This window comes from Liolophura sinensis, chromosome 6, assembly GCF_032854445.1.
Source record: "Liolophura sinensis isolate JHLJ2023 chromosome 6, CUHK_Ljap_v2, whole genome shotgun sequence".
Lineage (NCBI taxonomy): Eukaryota > Metazoa > Mollusca > Polyplacophora > Chitonida > Chitonidae > Liolophura > Liolophura sinensis.
Window position 1 is genome coordinate 73,899,920 of NC_088300.1, and position 20,812 is coordinate 73,920,731.

The 20,812-nt window shown below is 39.5% G+C and overlaps 1 protein-coding gene across 1 annotated transcript; it reads left to right on the forward strand.

Moving 5' to 3' along the window:
- The first annotated feature begins 2,319 nt into the window (after nucleotides 1-2,319).
- Nucleotides 2,320-16,670, forward strand: LOC135467931 (fumarylacetoacetate hydrolase domain-containing protein 2-like). The gene is given in 8 exon segments (XM_064745861.1): nucleotides 2,320-2,495; nucleotides 4,778-4,997; nucleotides 10,486-10,545; nucleotides 11,895-11,977; nucleotides 11,979-12,034; nucleotides 13,395-13,503; nucleotides 14,292-14,379; nucleotides 15,772-16,670. Coding segments are annotated over 8 exon segments (855 nt in total). The 3' UTR covers nucleotides 15,835-16,670.
- The last annotated feature ends 4,142 nt before the right edge of the window (nucleotides 16,671-20,812 follow it).

Below are 20,812 nucleotides of genomic sequence, written 5' to 3' on the forward strand. Positions count from 1 at the left end.
TAGATACGATATTACAAAGTAGAAATGCACTAAACTATGTACAAGGCTATTTACAGAGAGGCTAGTGAATACGTCCTGCCTCTAAGAGCGACAGAAACGTAATATCGCTCCACCTTCAGACTGGGTGACCACTAAACAAAAGCTGAGAGCACAAAGGCTAGTTCCACGGCCAGCCAGGGACTAACTCTATTTACCGTGAGGGTCTAATGACTACGCTTATAACTGAATATGGCAAGGGCGGGCGAGTAGAAAAAATTTTTGCCATTTTGCAAGATTTGAGTCAAGGGCTCCTCCTGATGTCAGATATCAACAAATTTGTTTTTGACCATATCTTGGTCAACACAGCTCAGCAATAAAACGCTCCAAATAATCGTTATCAAAGAGTGAATATATACAACATATGTTTAAACCACAAGAAATTAATAATTTAATTATGTTCTAAAGACAATGGTGTGGACTAAAACATGTACATGTATAGAGGGTTTGCGTGACCTACTTCTGGTAGCCATATTGGAGTACTGTGGCTGTAGCAGCCCACGTTAACAGGACTCCAGTATGGCTACCTGGCTATTGTTCTGCCAAAATGATGATGTCACATGTAACCCTCCATATCAGTTTGTATTTCTCATATAGCTTATACATGGCATGTAGGCCCATATGAGAAAATATATAAATTATCATGTAAAACAACACTCGTTTTGATGCAGGGTACCACACCCATGCCTTCGAGGAAAAAAATTGTACTTTATATCATTGAACAGCTAAAGATCCGTAAACGACATAAATTGTAAACTTTGGATAATTAATTTGAGACTTTTAATCGTCAGAAATGTCCAAAATGTGTGTAGGGTTCCCTAGAGGGGTGCACAAGGCTTGTTTTGTGTCATTGTCTGTGTGATTAGGTACTAAATCTAGGAAGTTCTGCACACCCATGCCAATATCTGGCAAGGTAATGCCAGGTAATTAGAATGGATTTAATTAGTGTATAGTCTTGATATCTGTATAAGGCCTACTCTATGTGTTACTGAGGAGTATTTTGATGGGTTGGTTGCTGTGCTGTGTAAAATGGGGACAGTGATATGGTCAAATACAGACATACACATTTTCTGACAAATGCCACATCAGGACACCCTTAATAATTCTACCTTTGTATACATGTACATGTAGCCAGTAAAATTATCAACATGATTATGTTACTATAATGTCATAAATTACTCTAAATGCCACTTTGTATGATGTCATATATATATATATGTATATATATATTTCATGATTGTACCTCACCGTAGCCCATCTAGATAAACTCAAGTGTGCTACTTTAGAATTCTGACAATCATCATCAGTGTGTTAATACTGGCCAGTCTTCATGGCAAGGCGTTTTTTTTTTAATCTTGTGAGGTGGCTTCACTAGCACCAAATGTTTGAAATATGTTTGAATATAAACCTGCAGATATTTGACATGAAGAAACCCCATACATCGTTACACTGGTGAAGTAATTCCACTAAATAACTATCTACTTACATTTTTAAAAAATTTTGTGAAACCTTTCAGAAATTTTTATAACTTAGATGTAACGGCCTGGTGTAGTCATCTAAATGCATATAGCCCTGTAGCTGCTGTAAAGGCATGGGAGAAGGTTGGGTGAGTGTTGTGATGTATTGTGGAAGGAGAATTTAAATGCACCACAAAGGCACTGGCTAGATCATTTGTGGAAGGAGAATTTAAATACACCACAAAGGCACTGGCTAGATCATTTGTGGAAGGAGAATTTAAATACACCACAAAGGCACTGGCTAGATCATTTGTGGAAGGAGAATTTAAATACACCACAAAGGCACTGGCTAGATCATTTGTGGAAGGAGAATTTAAATACACCACAAAGGCACTGGCTAGATCGTTTTTAGGTTCATATTATGTTTTTATGAATTTATATTCAGTATTAAATGTTTGCACACTTCCTATAAAAGCTGTGTTATGCCAGCATGAGAATTTCAACTTGTACTTGTATATCATTTCATGAGAAGGCATGCTTTAGGTGTGTTGTAGTGTACCAGGTGCTGAATTACCATTGCCTTTTTAGGTCAGTCTTACCCAAGGGTCAGTATTTTACCCTACATTTAACTACAAGCGGGGATGAGAAGATGAAATTTTAGTAGGACAAGACGTACAATGCAAACTAGAGCAGGTAGATACATGTCAGTACAATGTTACACTGCTCTTAAGCTTCAGATAGAACCTAGCATATTTTATCTACAAGTTTTCTATTTAACTTGCTCTAATTTCCTTTTAGAGCCACAGCAGAGAGTACTCCAGCCAGCATGAAGTTTGTGCAGTTTGAACCACTGACTGGAAGCAGGAAGGGCAATGTGTGCCTTGGAGTTGAGTTGTCCAGGGGTTCCGATATCGCTGATTTATCGTCAGGGGACAAGACACTGCCAAACAACATGTGCGAGTTTTTGGAACAGGGAGAGACAACAGTGGAAAAGGCCAGAAGGTATACTGTATAGATCAACAGTGGTACAGAAGGTATACTGTATAGATCAACAGTGGGTCAGAAGGTATACTGTATAGATCAACAGTGGGCCAGAAGATATACTATATAGATCAACAGTGGGCCAGAAGGTATACTTTGTAGATCTGCACTAACCACCATAATTCTTCAACCTTTTCAACCACCTCTGCAACCAATATTTATAAACATTCGGAGAGAATTATCGAGTGTTGAGAAATAATCTGCACAGTTTTATGAAACTTGCATCTTTAGTGACACAAACAAAGTTTAGGGTCATTTTCATAATAATTGTATGTAGAAATTCCATTCAAAAAAGTGCTTTAGAGTTTGAAAAGGTTGAAGATTTACAGTAAGGGTTGGCACCATTCCCCTAGTCTAGGCGACATCAGAAAATGAAACCAAAACATTTACATATGATCAAATGATTTATTTCATTTGCGTTATATATCACATACCAGATCATTGTGCTAATTGGAGTGAAAGAGGTTCGTGATTGAAATCAGTGGCTTCACTAATTGATGGTTTCTAAAATATTAGTATATTGACCAACATTAAATTATTATCCAGCTTTATTTGACTCCTTAATGCAAAGATGTCTCCTAGAAGAATGAATCTTTCTGAAATATTGAAACATCAATTAAGGCATCTTAATTTATTCTGAGCTCGTGTACTTCATGAATTTTTTTTATCTTTCACACCTCCTGACTTTCCATTTTAGCCCACAAACAGAAATTATGACCAATCACCAAGTATTAGTGGAAGAACTTGTATATGTGAGGGGCTATATATCCGAAGATCCCCCAAAGCAACATCCCCTCCCCCCAGTACTCACCCCCTGTGATCCCCACCTATACACACACACACATACACAACCCTCCACATTTTTCTAGAGAGCAGCCATTTTTTCATAGAAATGTCACTGGACCCTGGTCTGTTCTTAGCTTATCTCCCACAACACCCTCCTCACCACCCCTCTCTCCCCGCTCTTCGAATAACCATCAGTTTGGAAATGGATCTTCTGCCTGTACATGCACCCTATCAAACTGTGTCACGCATTGTACTGTTGTGTATCAGTATCATATTGAAATCCAAACAGATTGTGCTTATGTAATGTGGCCATGATACAGGGACAAGAGTCATGAAGTAACTTGAGTGCGGTAGATAAAAATAATCTAGGCCCAATCATAATCAGAAAGGGCCCCAATCTTAAGATGTATTGGACTTTTGATGGGATTTTTCTTTCAAGGTTAACCTTTTTATAATCCCATCATTAGCCAGAATTGAAAAAAAAAATGTTCCCTACTCTCCTAACCATATTTCTTTCCGTTAGGACTGTGCTACCACAGTGCCACTCTCTCCCCCTTCCCCCAATTTATGATACAATTATTTTGAAAATGATGCTAAAAGTGATTTGTTTGTGTCATAAAAGATGCAGGCCTCATAAAACTGTGCAGATTATTTCTCTACATCTCACAATTGTCTCAGCTTTTCTTCAAAATATTGGTTGTAGAGGCAGTTGAAAAGGTTGATGAATTAGGGTGTGCAAAATTCTGTGAACATTAACAGCCTAATTGTGTATAGGTTGGGAGAAATGCTTTATTAATATCATTGTTAATCTTGTCATGTTAAAGGAGAAGAAAACCTAAAACAATCACACTATAGGCTGAAAAGAGCATATTTTTTCTATCTGATAGTGCCTGCTGCATAATTGCATAAAACGGCTGGCATAAATCGCTGAGTTCATCGCGTCCTCCATCTTTAACACCCTGTAATTTATGCTGAGGGTGTGTTACCTGTCGTGTTAACTTGGAACCTACGTCCAGCTTTCCGGTTTCGCGATCGTCAAGCAGAAAACTAACTGTACTGTTCGCTACCTTCTGGGAAGAAGCGTTGTTCCGGAAATGTGCGAACTGCACTTCGGCGGTTTCTGACGGCAATTCTCCTCCTTACACAAAAGACGTCAGGACTAGTTCTAAGGCAAAATGGGTCACCCATAGCGGATTTTGGCGCTGACTTTATGTATAATTTTTAAGTTGAGGTACACATTAGAATTTTTTATGGCATGCACCTGCGAGGAAATGCATACTGTTTTCAATGGTATTTGTTTGATATTTAAATTTTCTTCTCTTTTAGGTGATGATTCATTTTGCATGTTAAGTGGTAACTCATTTGGTATGTTATTAAAGTGATAACTCATTTGGCATGTTATTAAAATGGTAATTCATTTGGCAGACTACAGAACTTTGTGTTCTGCTGTTTAACAGTTTAATCAGCAGTGGTGACTGCCCGATCCTGAAAGCTGATAGCTTTCGACTTCTGGCTCCGATAACGCATCCAGACAAAGTACTGTGTGTAGGGATGAACTGTGTTGATCACTGTGAGGAGATTGGGGCAGTCCTTCCCACTGAACCGGTCATCTTTAACAAGTTCCCCAGCACTATCATAGGCCCTGGTGATGACCTGATACATCCTGATGTGACAAAGGTAACATTGAATTGTAAAGCCCATACTAGATAGGAAATCTGTATACCACATGTGGAAAAGTCCATCAGTAACCAGTCAAGGGTCGGTGGTTAAGGCTGGTCACTCCATTTTCTCCACCCATAAAGCTGCCTATCATCACAGTTAAGTGAAAAATTCTAGAATATGGGTTAAGCAACACTTAAATAAGTAAGTAATTTGTAGATATGAACACTTGAACTGAAGTTAGAGAATGCACATGCGTGATCGAGAATATTGACTGATAAGTTTCAAGTAATACACAAGTAGTGTAACGAAAGCTTCATTTCATTATTTCAGCATTTTATTATGGTAAATAAAATGCTGAAATATTGCGTCAATATGATTTTTTTTTTGGATTGGTGTTTTACGCCGTACTCAAGAATATTTCACTTATACGACGGCGGCCAGCATTATGGCGGGCGGAAACCGGGCAGAGCCCGGGAGAAACCCACGACCATCCGCAGGTTGCTGATAGACCTTCTCACATTCGGCCGGAGAGGAAGCCAGCATGAGCTAGACTTGAACTCACAGCGACTGCATTGGTGAGAGACTCCTGGGTCATTACGCTGCGCGAGCGTTCTAACCAACTGAGCGTCAATATGAAGCACACTACTTATGTAACACGTACAGGTGCAGGTAACATTTCCTCACTGTAGTTTTGACATGAACTGTGTAACACATACAGGTGCAGGTAACATTTCCTCACTGTAGTTTTGACATGAACTGTGTAACACGTACAGGTGCAGGTAACATTTCCTCACTGTAGTTTTGACATGTTATGAACTGTGTAACACATACAGGTGCAGGTAATATTTCCTCACTGTAGTTTTGACATGTTATGAACTGTGTAACACATACAGGTGCAGGTAGCATTTCCTCACTGTAGTTTTGACATGTTATGAACTGTGTAACACGTACATGTGCAGGTAATATTTCCTCACTGTAGTTTTGACATGAACTGTGTAACACATACAGGTGCAGGTAACATTTCCTCACTGTAGTTTTGACATGAACTGTGTAACACATACAGGTGCAGGTAACATTTCCTCACTGTAGTTTTTGACATGTTATGAACTGTGTAACACATACAGGTGCAGGTAACATTTCCTCACTGTAGTTTTGACATGAACTGTGTAACACATACAGGTGCAGGTAACATTTCCTCATTGTAGTTTTTGACATGTTATGAACTGTGTAACACATACAGGTGCAGGTAACATTTCCTCACTGTAGTTTTTGACATGTTATGAACTGTGTAACACATACAGGTGCAGGTAACATTTCCTCACTGTAGTTTTGACATGAACTGTGTAACACATACAGGTGCAGGTAACATTTCCTCACTGTAGTTTTTGACATGTTATGAACTGTGTAACACATACAGGTGCAGGTAACATTTCCTCACTGTAGTTTTTGACATGTTATGAACTGTGTAACACATACAGGTGCAGGTAACATTTCCTCACTGTAGTTTTGACATGTTATGAACTTTGTAACACATACAGGTGCAGGTAACATTTCCTCACTGTAGTTTTTGACATGTTATGAACTGTGTAACACATACAGGTGCAGGTAACATTTCCTCACTGTAGTTTTGACATGTTATGAACTGTGTAACACATACAGGTGCAGGTAACATTTCCTCACTGTAGTTTTGACATGTTATGAACTGTGTAACACATACAGGTGCAGGTAACATTTCCTCACTGTAGTTTTGACATGTTATGAACTGTGTAACACGTACAGGTGCAGGTAACATTTCCTCACTGTAGTTTTGACATGTTATGAACTGTGTAACACGTACAGGTGCAGGTAACATTTCCTCACTGTAGTTTTGACATGTTATGAACTGTGTAACACGTACAGGTGCAGGTAACATTTCCTCACTGTAGTTTTGACATGTTATGAACTGTGTAACACGTACAGGTGCAGGTAACATTTCCTCACTGTAGTTTTGACATGTTATGAACTGTGTAACACGTACAGGTGCAGGTAACATTTCCTCACTGTAGTTTTGACATGTTATGAACTGTGTAACACATACAGGTGCAGGTAACATTTCCTCACTGTAGTTTTGACATGTTATGAACTGTGTAACACATACAGGTGCAGGTAACATTTCCTCACTGTAGTTTTGACATGTTATGAACTGTGTAACACATACAGGTGCAGGTAACATTTCCTCACTGTAGTTTTGACATGTTATGAACTGTGTAACACATACAGGTGCAGGTAACATTTCCTCACTGTAGTTTTGACATGTTATGAACTGTGTAACACGTACAGGTGCAGGTAACATTTCCTCACTGTAGTTTTGACATGAACTGTGTAACAGATACAGGTGCAGGTAACATTTCCTCACTGTAGTTTTGACATGTTATGAACTGTGTAACACATACAGGTGCAGGTAACATTTCCTCACTGTAGTTTTGACATGTTATGAACTGTGTAACACATACAGGTGCAGGTAACATTTCCTCACTGTAGTTATGACATGTTATGAACTGTGTAACACATACAGGTGCAGGTAACATTTCCTCACTGTAGTTTTGACATGTTATGAACTGTGTAACACATACAGGTGCAGGTAACATTTCCTCACTGTAGTTTTGACATGTTATGAACTGTGTAACACATACAGGTGCAGGTAACATTTCCTCACTGTAGTTTTGACATGTTATGAACTGTGTAACACATACAGGTGCAGGTAACATTTCCTCACTGTAGTTATGACATGTTATGAACTGTGTAACACATACAGGTGCAGGTAACATTTCCTCACTGTAGTTTTGACATGTTATGAACTGTGTAACACATACAGGTGCAGGTAACATTTCCTCACTGTAGTTTTGACATGTTATGAACTGTGTAACACATACAGGTGCAGGTAACATTTCCTCACTGTAGTTTTGACATGTTATGAACTGTGTAACACATACAGGTGCAGGTAACATTTCCTCACTGTAGTTTTGACATGTTATGAACTGTGTAACACATACAGGTGCAGGTAACATTTCCTCACTGTAGTTTTGACATGTTATGAACTGTGTAACACATACAGGTGCAGGTAACATTTCCTCACTGTAGTTTTGACATGTTATGAACTGTGTAACACATACAGGTGCAGGTAACATTTCCTCACTGTAGTTTTGACATGTTATGAACTGTGTAACACATACAGGTGCAGGTAACATTTCCTCACTGTAGTTTTGACATGTTATGAACTGTGTAACACATACAGGTGCAGGTAACATTTCCTCACTGTAGTTTTTGACATGTTATGAACTGTGTAACACATACAGGTGCAGGTAACATTTCCTCACTGTAGTTTTTGACATGTTATGAACTGTGTAACACATACAGGTGCAGGTAACATTTCCTCACTGTAGTTTTGACATGTTATGAACTGTGTAACACATACAGGTGCAGGTAATATTTCCTCACTGTAGTTTTGACATGTTATGAACTGTGTAACACATACAGGTGCAGGTAACATTTCCTCACTGTAGTTTTGACATGTTATGAACTGTGTAACACGTACATGTGCAGGTAATATTTCCTCACTGTAGTTTTGACATGAACTGTGTAACACATACAGGTGCAGGTAACATTTCCTCACTGTAGTTTTGACATGAACTGTGTAACACATACAGGTGCAGGTAACATTTCCTCACTGTAGTTTTTGACATGTTATGAACTGTGTAACACGTACAGGTGCAGGTAACATTTCCTCACTGTAGTTTTGACATGAACTGTGTAACACATACAGGTGCAGGTAACATTTCCTCATTGTAGTTTTTGACATGTTATGAACTGTGTAACACATACAGGTGCAGGTAACATTTCCTCACTGTAGTTTTTGACATGTTATGAACTGTGTAACACATACAGGTGCAGGTAACATTTCCTCACTGTAGTTTTGACATGAACTGTGTAACACATACAGGTGCAGGTAACATTTCCTCACTGTAGTTTTTGACATGTTATGAACTGTGTAACACATACAGGTGCAGGTAACATTTCCTCACTGTAGTTTTTGACATGTTATGAACTGTGTAACACATACAGGTGCAGGTAACATTTCCTCACTGTAGTTTTGACATGTTATGAACTGTGTAACACGCACAGGTGCAGGTAACATTTCCTCACTGTAGTTTTGACATGTTATGAACTGTGTAACACGTACAGGTGCAGGTAACATTTCCTCACTGTAGTTTTGACATGTTATGAACTGTGTAACACGTACAGGTGCAGGTAACATTTCCTCACTGTAGTTTTGACATGTTATGAACTTTGTAACACATACAGGTGCAGGTAACATTTCCTCACTGTAGTTTTTGACATGTTATGAACTGTGTAACACATACAGGTGCAGGTAACATTTCCTCACTGTAGTTTTGACATGTTATGAACTGTGTAACACATACAGGTGCAGGTAACATTTCCTCACTGTAGTTTTGACATGTTATGAGCTGTGTAACACGTACAGGTGCAGGTAACATTTCCTCACTGTAGTTTTGACATGTTATGAACTGTGTAACACGTACAGGTGCAGGTAACATTTCCTCACTGTAGTTATGACATGTTATGAACTGTGTAACACGTACAGGTGCAGGTAACATTTCCTCACTGTAGTTTTGACATGTTATGAACTGTGTAACACATACAGGTGCAGGTAACATTTCCTCACTGTAGTTTTGACATGTTATGAACTGTGTAACACGTACAGGTGCAGGTAACATTTCCTCACTGTAGTTTTGACATGTTATGAACTGTGTAACACATACAGGTGCAGGTAACATTTCCTCACTGTAGTTTTGACATTTTATAAAGTGTGTAACACATACAGGTGCAGGTAACATTTCCTCACTGTAGTTTTAAAATGTTATGAACTGTGCAACACGTACAGGTGCAGGTAACATTTCCTCACTGTAGCTATGACATGTCACCATTTAAATGTACATATTAATATTAATAGCTAATTAAATGGTAGTTTTATCCTGCCCATACTGATTTAATTTTTACTGACAGCCTTTATATCTGTTTTACCAGGTCTTGGCAATACAAAGTTGCTAATGTTACCTTCTGTTACATTCATTGCCTATATAATTTAATAGGCATAATGACACAAAATTAAAAACTATGAAATTTAAATGAGTTTCACCACATACTTCTTTTGTGACCTCACTTTAAAGTTGAATTGGAGGCCTCCGTGGCCAAGGTGTGGTTAGCATGCCAGTGGAGCACCATGACCCGGAAGCCTCCCACCAGTCTGGTCCCTGTGAGTTCATCCATCCCATGCTGGCTTCTTCACCAACACCACTGGGAATTTCTGCCAGCAACCTGCACATGTTTGTGGGTTTCTCCTGGGCTCTGCCCAGTTTCCTCTCACCACAGTGCTTGCTGCTGTCATATAATTGAGCAGCTTTTTACTGCCCCTTCTATCATTTATATGTAATTATTTTTACAGGAACTGGACTGGGAAGTGGAACTTACAATAGTGATTGGAAAGAAAGGAAAAAATATCTTAGTAAGTGTATAGCTTTTTATGAACTGTACATGTGACACTTTTAACTGACATATGGTCTCAACATTTAAACAGAAGGTGATTAATACTTGTGTCTTTATTAATGTAGCTTACTTGACTACTTTTTTACATACGTATAAAAGAGGAAAAATATGTGTGATTTATTACAGTATGTAAGTAGGGAGTAATTCATCAGTTCTCCAGGAGGTAAGTCACGTGATATATTTATTTGACCGGTGTTTTACGATGTACTCAAGAATATTTCACATGTACGACAGCAGTGGTCAGTCAGGCGAGGTACATGTATGGGGTTCATCCCCGTCTTGGACAGAGAATTTGTTCATTTGCCCTGCTCTCACTGTTCCGATGTAGAGCCTCGATGACAGGAAGGGGTCAACAATTCTCGCATGACCATTTGTGCTGTCCAAATGTTCTTTCAACAGCACTTTGTCTTCCTCTTAAGTGGTATGCAAATCTGTATGTCACAGGTGGAGAAGTTTGTCAGTAACTTGTCAACTGTCAGGGGTTTACACCAGGCACTCATGTTTTCTCCTGCGGTAAAAGTGACCACCTTCATACTTGTGAAAAATGGTCCTACGAGGGACCTGCAGGGTTTCTTTACATTTGCACTTTATAGAGATCAGATTTGTTAATCACCGCAGAATGAGGCCATCCTTTCAAAATTCCATGTTAAGTGCAATGCCATAGCTCATATTGGTTTCAGGAATCAGATGCGATGAGTCACATATTTGGTTACACAGTCACTCATGTTGGTTTCAGGAATCAGATTCGATGAGTCTTGTATTTGATTACACAGTCGCTCATATTGGTTTCAGGAATCAGATGCGATGAGACACATATTTGGTTACACAGTCACTCATGTTGGTTTCAGGAATCAGATTCGATGAGTCTTGTATTTGATTACACAGTGGCTCATGTTGGTTTTAGGAATCAAATGCGATGAGTCACATATTTGGTTACACAGTCGCTCATGTTGGTTTCAGGAATCAGATGCGATAAGTCACATACTAGTATTTGGTTACACATTCGCTCATGTTGGTTTCAGGAATCAGATGCAATAAGTCACATACTAGTATTTGGTTACACATTCACTCATATTGGTTTCAGGAATCAGATGCCATGAGTCACATATTTGGTTACACAGTCACTCATGTTGGTTTCAAGAACCAAATGCGATGAGTCATGTATTTTATTACACAGTAGCTTATGTTCGTTTCAGGAATAAGATGCGTTAAATCACATATTTGGTTACACAGTCACTCATGTTGGTTTCAGGAATCAGATGGGATGAGTCATGTATTTGATTACACAGTCGCTCATGTTGGTTTCAGGAATCAGAGGCGATGAGTCACATATTTGGTTACACAGTCGCTCATGATGTGAGTGCGAGAGACTGGCAGGTCAGAAATGGTGGTCATGGATACATTTTGCCCTCTGGGTCCAGCCATTGTCATGAAAGAGGATTTATCTGGTGAGATAGCATGTGGTGAGATTGGACATGGACAGCAGCATGTATGGGCATGGACAGCAGCATGTGTGGGCATGGACATCAGCATGTGTGGGCATGGACAGTAGCATGTGTTGGCATGGACAGCGGCATGTGTGGGCATTGACAGCGGCATATATGGGCATGGATAGCAGCATGTGTGGGCATGGACAGCAGCATGTGTGGGCATGGGCAGCGGCATGCGTGGGCATGGACAGCGGCATGTGTACGCATGGACATCAGCATGTGTGGGCATGGACATCGGCATGTGTGCGGATGGACATCAGCATGTGTGGGCATGGACAGCGGCATGTGTGAGCATGGACAGCGGCATGTGTGAGCATGGACATCGGCATGTGTGGGCATGGACATCGGTATGTGTGTGCACATGGACAGTGGCATGTGTGGGCATGGACAGCAGCATGTGTGGGCATAGACAGCAGCATGTGTGGGCATGCACGTCAGAATGTATGGACATAAACAACAAACTTGTCATGTACATACATAGTTACAGCATTTCTGACCTAGTTTGCCCATGTAGAAACGTCTAGCCAGCCTTCGACGCAACAGCTGCATTACAATATCACACAGACCTCAAACTCGTCTGTCACTTTGTATCATCATAGGGAGAGCAGATAGTTTGCAAAATGGGAGTCCACGAAAAGCTCATTAAATGTTGTTCATATTGTAATAAATTAGTAATAAATTAGATGTGTGAGAAAGTGATTGCAACTTGTCCCCAGCTTTGTGGGTTAATTTTCAACCAGTTCCTATGGGACATAGGCTGATGCCCATCGGCATATACATACCTATCAACATGTAGTTGAAATTAACCAGATCTTGTGAGGATGGGATCATGTACTACATGCATCTGCCCAAACACGAGTGTGAAAGTTATTTACGGAATATAGACCCTTTCAATGTTCCAATCCTACGCATTCTACACGCACATAAAAAGTCCACCAGACTGTGGTCATCTCCTCTCCATGTCCGTATTATGCTGTATCTCTTGGATACATGACTTTATTCAGATTTGAGCTGAATATAGAAATGTTTAGCAAATTGGTTCTTGAAGTTTGGGGTCCTGGTTGGGATAATATTGACATTTGATGTGAAGATCTGATTGGTCAAGGAAAACAATTTCAGAAATTTTAAATGGAACTTTTTCAACAAGATTTTATTTCTCAGTTCTTTGAGTTGACCATTCCTCGGTAAAGGAAGTATTTTTTATGAAATGTTTAATACTACTGATAGACCTACTGATAGTGTACTTCTAACACACTCCTTATTTTTGTTCCGATACAGGACAACAGTATTTGTAGTTTCTTGATTGCCTTTGCTTCAGATCCACATAACTTGGGAGTACGGTCACGTGTTAATGGTACAATAAAACAGGAGAGCTGTACCAGGAACCTTGTGGTCAAATCTGAGAGGCTTGTCAGCCACATTTCCAGGTAATGCTCAACTGCTTAAACCTCTCTTGTGTTTGGAGGTAAGGTACAGAGCTTGCAAGTTGTAAAGAGTGAAATCCAGCGTCCCGTAAATAAGCCATGTGCAGTTTAGACTGGTTAAAGTCATACGTACAGCTGTCAATAACAGCTTCTGGTAGTTGCAATATTGTCCTATGCGATCTTACATTGTAACAGACATGTAGCAAGTTACCAGCAGTTATTATTATAATAGTAAGTGACCCTTAGTTTTCATTTGTCAAAACAAAGTCATGCCATATTCTGGAGAAGATGATGTATGACAATAATTCGCTCAAGCAAAGTAATATTCCCCTGTTACCAGGCAATATCCAGTGGTCTTATATGTTTATTTTACTGCAGTTATTTTGATTTGTGTACTCTCTGACATCTGTTTTTATAAAATAAACAAGCAGGTGATAATTTGCTCCACTATCAAGTACATGTCCAGAGACATAAAGTATCAACCTTTTTTCAGAACTAAAAAAAACCCCCAAAAAACAAAAAAAACATGGTGCTGTGCGCTCATTGAACATAACTTTTCTCAGGCTCACTTTTGGTAAAATCCCAACCAATACCGTGCACAATGTGAATGATCTAATGGTAATATAACAGATTGTTTCACAGGTAAAACACAAAGTAACTGTTTGTACCTGTATTGTTGGAGGTTTATGTTGGCTTACCCACACACTAGAGTCCTATTGGGTATCATACATGACATGATCACTTTCAATAGTTGATGGACTCCCTGCTGATATTTTATTCTCATCTTTCAGGTTTGTTACCTTGTTACCTGGGGACATCATTTTAACAGGAACTCCGGGTGGTGTAGGCTTTACCAGAAAGCCCCCTGAATTCCTGAAGGTAAGTGTTAATTTATTTTAATTATTTGATTGGTGTTTTATGTCGTACTTAAGAATATTTCACTTATACGACGGCGGCCAGCATTATGGTGAGTGGAAACCGGGGGTGAATGTAAAGCCGCATGAAATACAGTGTACGAGACTTTTTGTCCTCCACCTGCCATTAGGAGGAGAGAATCATGGCATAACCATTTTGTATGTTTGTATCCATGTGATAATGGATAACAGTGATAATGATGCAGCCCCACTCACATTTGTGTAGTTTTGTGGCTGTCATGGTTACTGGATCATAGTTAGATGGTAACTGTTGTGAATATGCTATCTTAGCTTTTGGTGGATACATTGGGACAGAGGTAATGTGTTGCAACTTTCAATGGTTGCCGTGGTGAGTACTGTAGATTGCCAATGTTCACCTTCAGAAACAGTCGTTGTTCAAAAGTACATTGAAAGTAGTCAGGCTTATAGAAAGGTAACATTTTTTTCTGCTCTAATGTGAGCATAAATAAGATTTCAGTCTTCAGGTTATGGGGGATAAAAATGACTTTCAAGGGAAGGCTTATTAGATCTAAGCAGTTAACCGCACAGGTAAGAAGCTAGGCCTAAACAGAGATTGTGAACTCTGTCAAAACAACCATACCCTTTGTCTATTGTGACCTACATTTGCATCCCCTGTCGCTTGTAAAAAGGTTGAGTGCTGACAGGAAATATGCATTCTAATTACTGTGATCCAAAAGTGCAAAATGGTTATGTTCAGTTTTTTTTTAAATTTCTGTGCTAATTAGCTTCATCATGAAACGTTTACAAGCATTATTGAACCATCATGTTAAGTCTGTACATTTTATTAACTTTTTCCCACCTTGTTATACATACTAACCAGTGGACTTTAATGCTAGACTAAAGTGAACGTCAAGGTAAACTCTGAATTCACTTTTGAGCACATCTGCCCGGAAGTAGACCTTGGATGAAGAAATCTAAAGGCAAAGTTTAGAACGAGTCAAATTTTCTGTACCGATACATTCAGAATGAATGGTCGCTTATTGAGCATCTACTGTAGTGCTTTAGAGAGCTTAACATTCTTCATGTAATATTACTACGTTTGCCTCAAAGATATGAAGGGTCCTTGTTGTATCGGCGAGAAGTGTTGAAGATAAAGATTTAAACAAAACCGTTTACGTATGTAACTATGGTCCTGGTGCCAAAACTAAATTTTCAGTTCAGCGGACCATTATTATAAAAGTCCAAAGATTGTCTGTGACAGCCTGACGGATGGCGTGTTATCCCATACTGCCACCACATTCACCAAGTGCTGGGTGGCCACTATTGGAAGTTCTGTGAACATTTAGAGCATACATACAAAATTGTTCCAAATGATATTTCTTTTTCTTTTTTTCAGAGAGGTGACACTGTGGAAGTTGAAATAGACGAGATTGGTACATTGGTGAACAAGGTTGTTTAGCCATATGGTTAAATATGAGAGAAGAAAATTTAAAGTTACAATTATGGAGGAAAGAAGCTGCCATATTAGACCTGGTTGTAACCCCGGCATTCCACACTGTGGTTTTCTATATAATCACATCAAACCAATTCATTGGGACTGGATACATGTATAAATGCCAAATTGTGAAGTATGCTGTAATGGACATTTCTGATGTGTCACTCAAGAACATTTGACGAATCGACATAGGAAATGCTGTTGCAGATGCGTCCACTGGATTTGTCATATTGATAACATATTTTTGACCTTTTCATCACGCTGTACTGAGAATGGATTAAGCATTGTCTAGAGAGATATGATAAGACATCAGGTGTGAGGGATCCATCGACCGATTGTAGTGACAGCTAAACAGAATGTATGTTATCTAGAAGTCAGTGAGAACAACATTCATACTGTACAGTGAATGTACATGTTTATGCTATGTGTTTAAGTTAATAAATTCTCTTTCATATGAATGGCAAACAGAAGTGTTCTATTCATCATCACCATCATGAAGGTGGCCTGGAATAAATATGCCTTTGTACATGTTAATTTTTTTTTATGCCACACCAGCCATAAATATGAAGAAATTGTCCGGCTGTAAGCTGTTTTTATGTAATCTTACTTATTTACGTAGGCTACTTATTATCATGCCTGTTTGTATTCTAGGACATGAGCCTACTATAGCCTACTTTAGCAACCATACAACAGGTTGAAGTATTGCCTGTGGTGACAGTGGTGGCAAACATACTCCCCTCAATACTAAATGAATTTGTAGTGGACTATGTGGAATTGTATCTTGTGAACATTTATATTTTCTTTTTTTTTTTTTTTTTTTTTTTGATTGGTGTTTTACGCCGTACTCAAGAATATTTCACTTATACAACGGCGGCCAGCATTATGGTGGGTGGAAACCGGGCAGAGCCCGGAGGAAACCCACGACCATCCGCAGGTTGCTGACAGACCTTCTCACGTACGGCCGGAGAGGAAGCCAGCATGAGCTGGACTTGAACTCACAGCGACCGCATTGGTGAGAGACTCCTGGGTCATTACGCTGCGCTAGCGCTTTAACCGACTGAGCCACGGAGGCCCCTTTATATTTTCAGTTTCATCCATACCTCTGCAAGTATATCTATATGTCTTATTGTTTAATGCTTTACTCATGAATTTTTCATTTTTATGATAGCCGTCAGTTTTATGGATTAAGGAAGCTAGAACCACGGTAATTTCCCACCCTCTGTAAGATACTGACTATCGTTCACATGTCTGACCAACCACTTGAGTGGAAAGCAAGTGGTCATCAGTCATCAAATATATGGACTGTCCAAACGTATCACTACGTGGAATTGTCATTAAGGCCACTCCAACAGTGACAGAGGAGAAATCTGAAATTCCCTGAAATCAGGATTGAAACTGCACCTCAAGTGTCTTAGTGATTGAAGGCAAGTGTCACCACTTGACCTTAATGACCAATGTAAATGTTACATAAGTCATGTTGTCGTTGGCTGTACCACAACGGGTAGACATACTGTATACACAGTATTCATTTTCTCCCACCATGGTCAAGCCTGACAAACTATGAGAGAAATGTTTTCAATATGAGTGTCCAGCATAATCCAACCTTTGGCATGTTACTCGCAAACTTTCCCTGGTGTGACAGATATGCACACCATGTTAATGAAAGACATGAGGTGTATAACGAAATGTTAAACTGCGCAAACAGTCACACAATTCACCATTCACCCCTTATTGTCACCAAGGCAACACCGTCATACAAGCACCATTTACCCCTTATTGTCATCAAGGCACCAGTCATACGAGCACCATTCACCCCTTATTGTAACCAAGGCACCACTGTCATACAAGCGCCATTTACCACTTAATGTCACCGAGGCAACACCGTCATACAAGCACCATTCAAGCCTTATTGTCATCAAGGCACCACAGTCATACGAGCACCATTTACCCCTTATTGTCACCAAGGCACAACAGTCATACAAGCACCATTCACCCCTTTTTGTTACCAAGGCACCACAGTCATACAAGCAACATTCACCCCTTATTGTCACCAATGCACCACAATAAATACAAGCACCATTCACCCCTTGTTGTCATCAAGGCACCACAGTCATACAATTCACCATTCACCCCTTATTGTAACCAAGGCACCACTGTCATACAAGCACCATTTACCACTTAATGTCACCGAGGCAACACCGTCATACAAGCACCATTCAAGCCTTATTGTCATCAAGGCACCACAGTCGTACAGACACCATTTACCCCTTATTGTCACCAAGGCACAACAGTCATACAAGCACCATTCACCCCTTTTTGTTACCAAGGCACCACAGTCATACAAGCAACATTCACCCCTTATTGTCACCAAGGCACCACAATAAATACAAGCACCATTCACCCCTTGTTTTCACCAAGGCACCACAGTCATACAAGCACCATTCACCCCTTGTTGTTACCAAGGCACCACAATCATACAAGCACCATTCACCCCTTGTTGTCACCAAGGCACCACAGTCACACAAGCACCATTCACCCCTTGTTGTCACCAATGCACCACAGTCACACGAGCACCATTCACCCATTAGTGTCATCAAGGCACCACAGTTGTAGGAACACCATTCACCCCTTACTGTTACCAAGGCACCACCGTCATATGAGCACCATTCATCCCTTATTGTCATCAAGGCACCACAGCCATACGAGCACCATTCACCCCTTATTGTCATCAAGGCACCACAAACAGTCACACAAGCACCATTCACCCCTTATTGTCATCAAGGCACCACACTCATACAGACACCATTCTCCCCTTATTGTCACCCAGCACCACAAACAGTCACACAAGCACCATTCACCCCTTATTGTCATTAAGGCACCACAGTCATACGAGCACCATTCACCCCTTATTGTCATCAAGACACCACAAACAACGGAAACAATCTTGTAAGTAAAGTAACCTAGCTCTTAGTAATACGCAGCATCACATTAAAAGTGAGAGTAAGTGCTGACAGCTTCTTCGTGTAACATTTTGGCAGTAATAATAATGGCAGTTCAAAGTGACAAATCCTGTTGAACTGGGAAGTATCATCATTTATGATCTAATTTAATAGTGGAATTTTTTTCCACCTCCTTTCTCACATAGGTGTCGTTATACATCAATAATCCGAGTGAAACGTAATTTGCTTCTAATGGTGCAAAAACATCGTACATGTCAGCTCTATACAAAATTCAGATATGTGAAGGTAGTGAATGAGCTGCTAACTCTTAACATTTAAAATGTTTTTAAACTGTAACTATATATGGGACCTTCTGATTTAAAAAAAAAAAAAACATATATTTAATGATTATCCAAAAACAACAGACAGTATCACTCTGCCACTAGTTATTGTTTATCCCTGACTGGATGCTAATTTTAAAGAAAACATGAAAATGATGGAAATATAAGAAATATGGAAATATAAGACTTGTTCATCTGAACACCATGTCATTTTTAGATATCACCTTGTAAATAATAGGTAAAACATTATCAAGGTAACTCCTATTATACAAGTATAAAAATCCACATGATAAAATCCAAGCCCTACATTGCATTTCTGTAGCTCCTTTTCAACAAAGGGGATGTATTGCTCAGGCTATACTCACTCACCAAATTATGTATTCAATATCTGCTACAATTTTAGCTAAAAACATACAGTTCATCGAGAACCCGGTTCAGTTTTTTACATCTTACGTGTACACAACCCTCACATGTAATGCTACACACAATACACTTAAACAACTATGGCAACAACAATATATATGCAGTATCCTCTGCCATAGTTGCCACACTGTGAAATGACTCGTGAATTATTGAGTCAAAAACATGTACACATAACCAATTTGATGACAAAGTAAATGTACAGCCATTTAACAAAAATGTTATCAACAAGACATAGTATGCATCAGGGAAGACTACTGTGTTGTCATAAACATATAAAAAATATGGCAAGAATGACCAGTAACCTAATGCTTCTTTCTTGATAGGTGAGGATTAGAACAATTTAACTTAGAATCTCAACACGTAAGTTACCTCACAAAACTTTAAAGCATTCATTTCCCAGACTCTTACAACTTATAGAAAACTGATTTGTTTGTTTATTTGATCGGTGTTTTACGCCTCACTCAAGAATCAAGAAATTGATACATGTACAGTATTGATTGTACAAGTTGACAGTGAGCAGTAATCTCACACCCACACAGTCTATGTACACACTCGACAGCAGTGAAGTAGGCCATGTAGGAGTTAACAGTGAGCAGTAATCTCACACCCACACAGTCTGTGTACACACTCGACAGCAGTGAAGTAGGCCATGTAGGAGTTAACAGTGAGCAGTAATCTCACACCCACACAGTCTGTGTACACACACGACAGCAGTGAAGTAGGCCATGTAGGAGATGACAGTAAGCAGTAATCTCACACCCACACAGTCTGTGTACACACTCGACAGCAGTGAAGCAGGCCATGTAGGAGATGACAGTAAGCAGTAATCTCACACCCACAGTCTGTGTACACACACATGGCATGGCATCTGCAAAGTAGTGGTATGTACCACCAGTAAGCAGTAGTTAGTGCAAATGAAATACACAGTTAAAATGATAAAATGGATGCTGACATATATATATGTAGTCATACCCTGTGGTTGGTAGATATATCATGTAGAAAAATGGTTACCTCTTACTACATGGTGGTGGGGTGTTTTCAGGTGAGTCATTTATGCTTACAGTCGTTGAACCTAATCACCATATCAGGTTAAAAGCCTGTTTATATTTTCATTCACTCTTAAAGAACAAACACTGCTATACCCTTTCCAAAGCAAATTGCGGCTTCAGTCCAAACTGTTAACTGTTTTCTTGAAATGAATGACTAATATACTTCCAGTTTGCCCACGCAATTTCAATG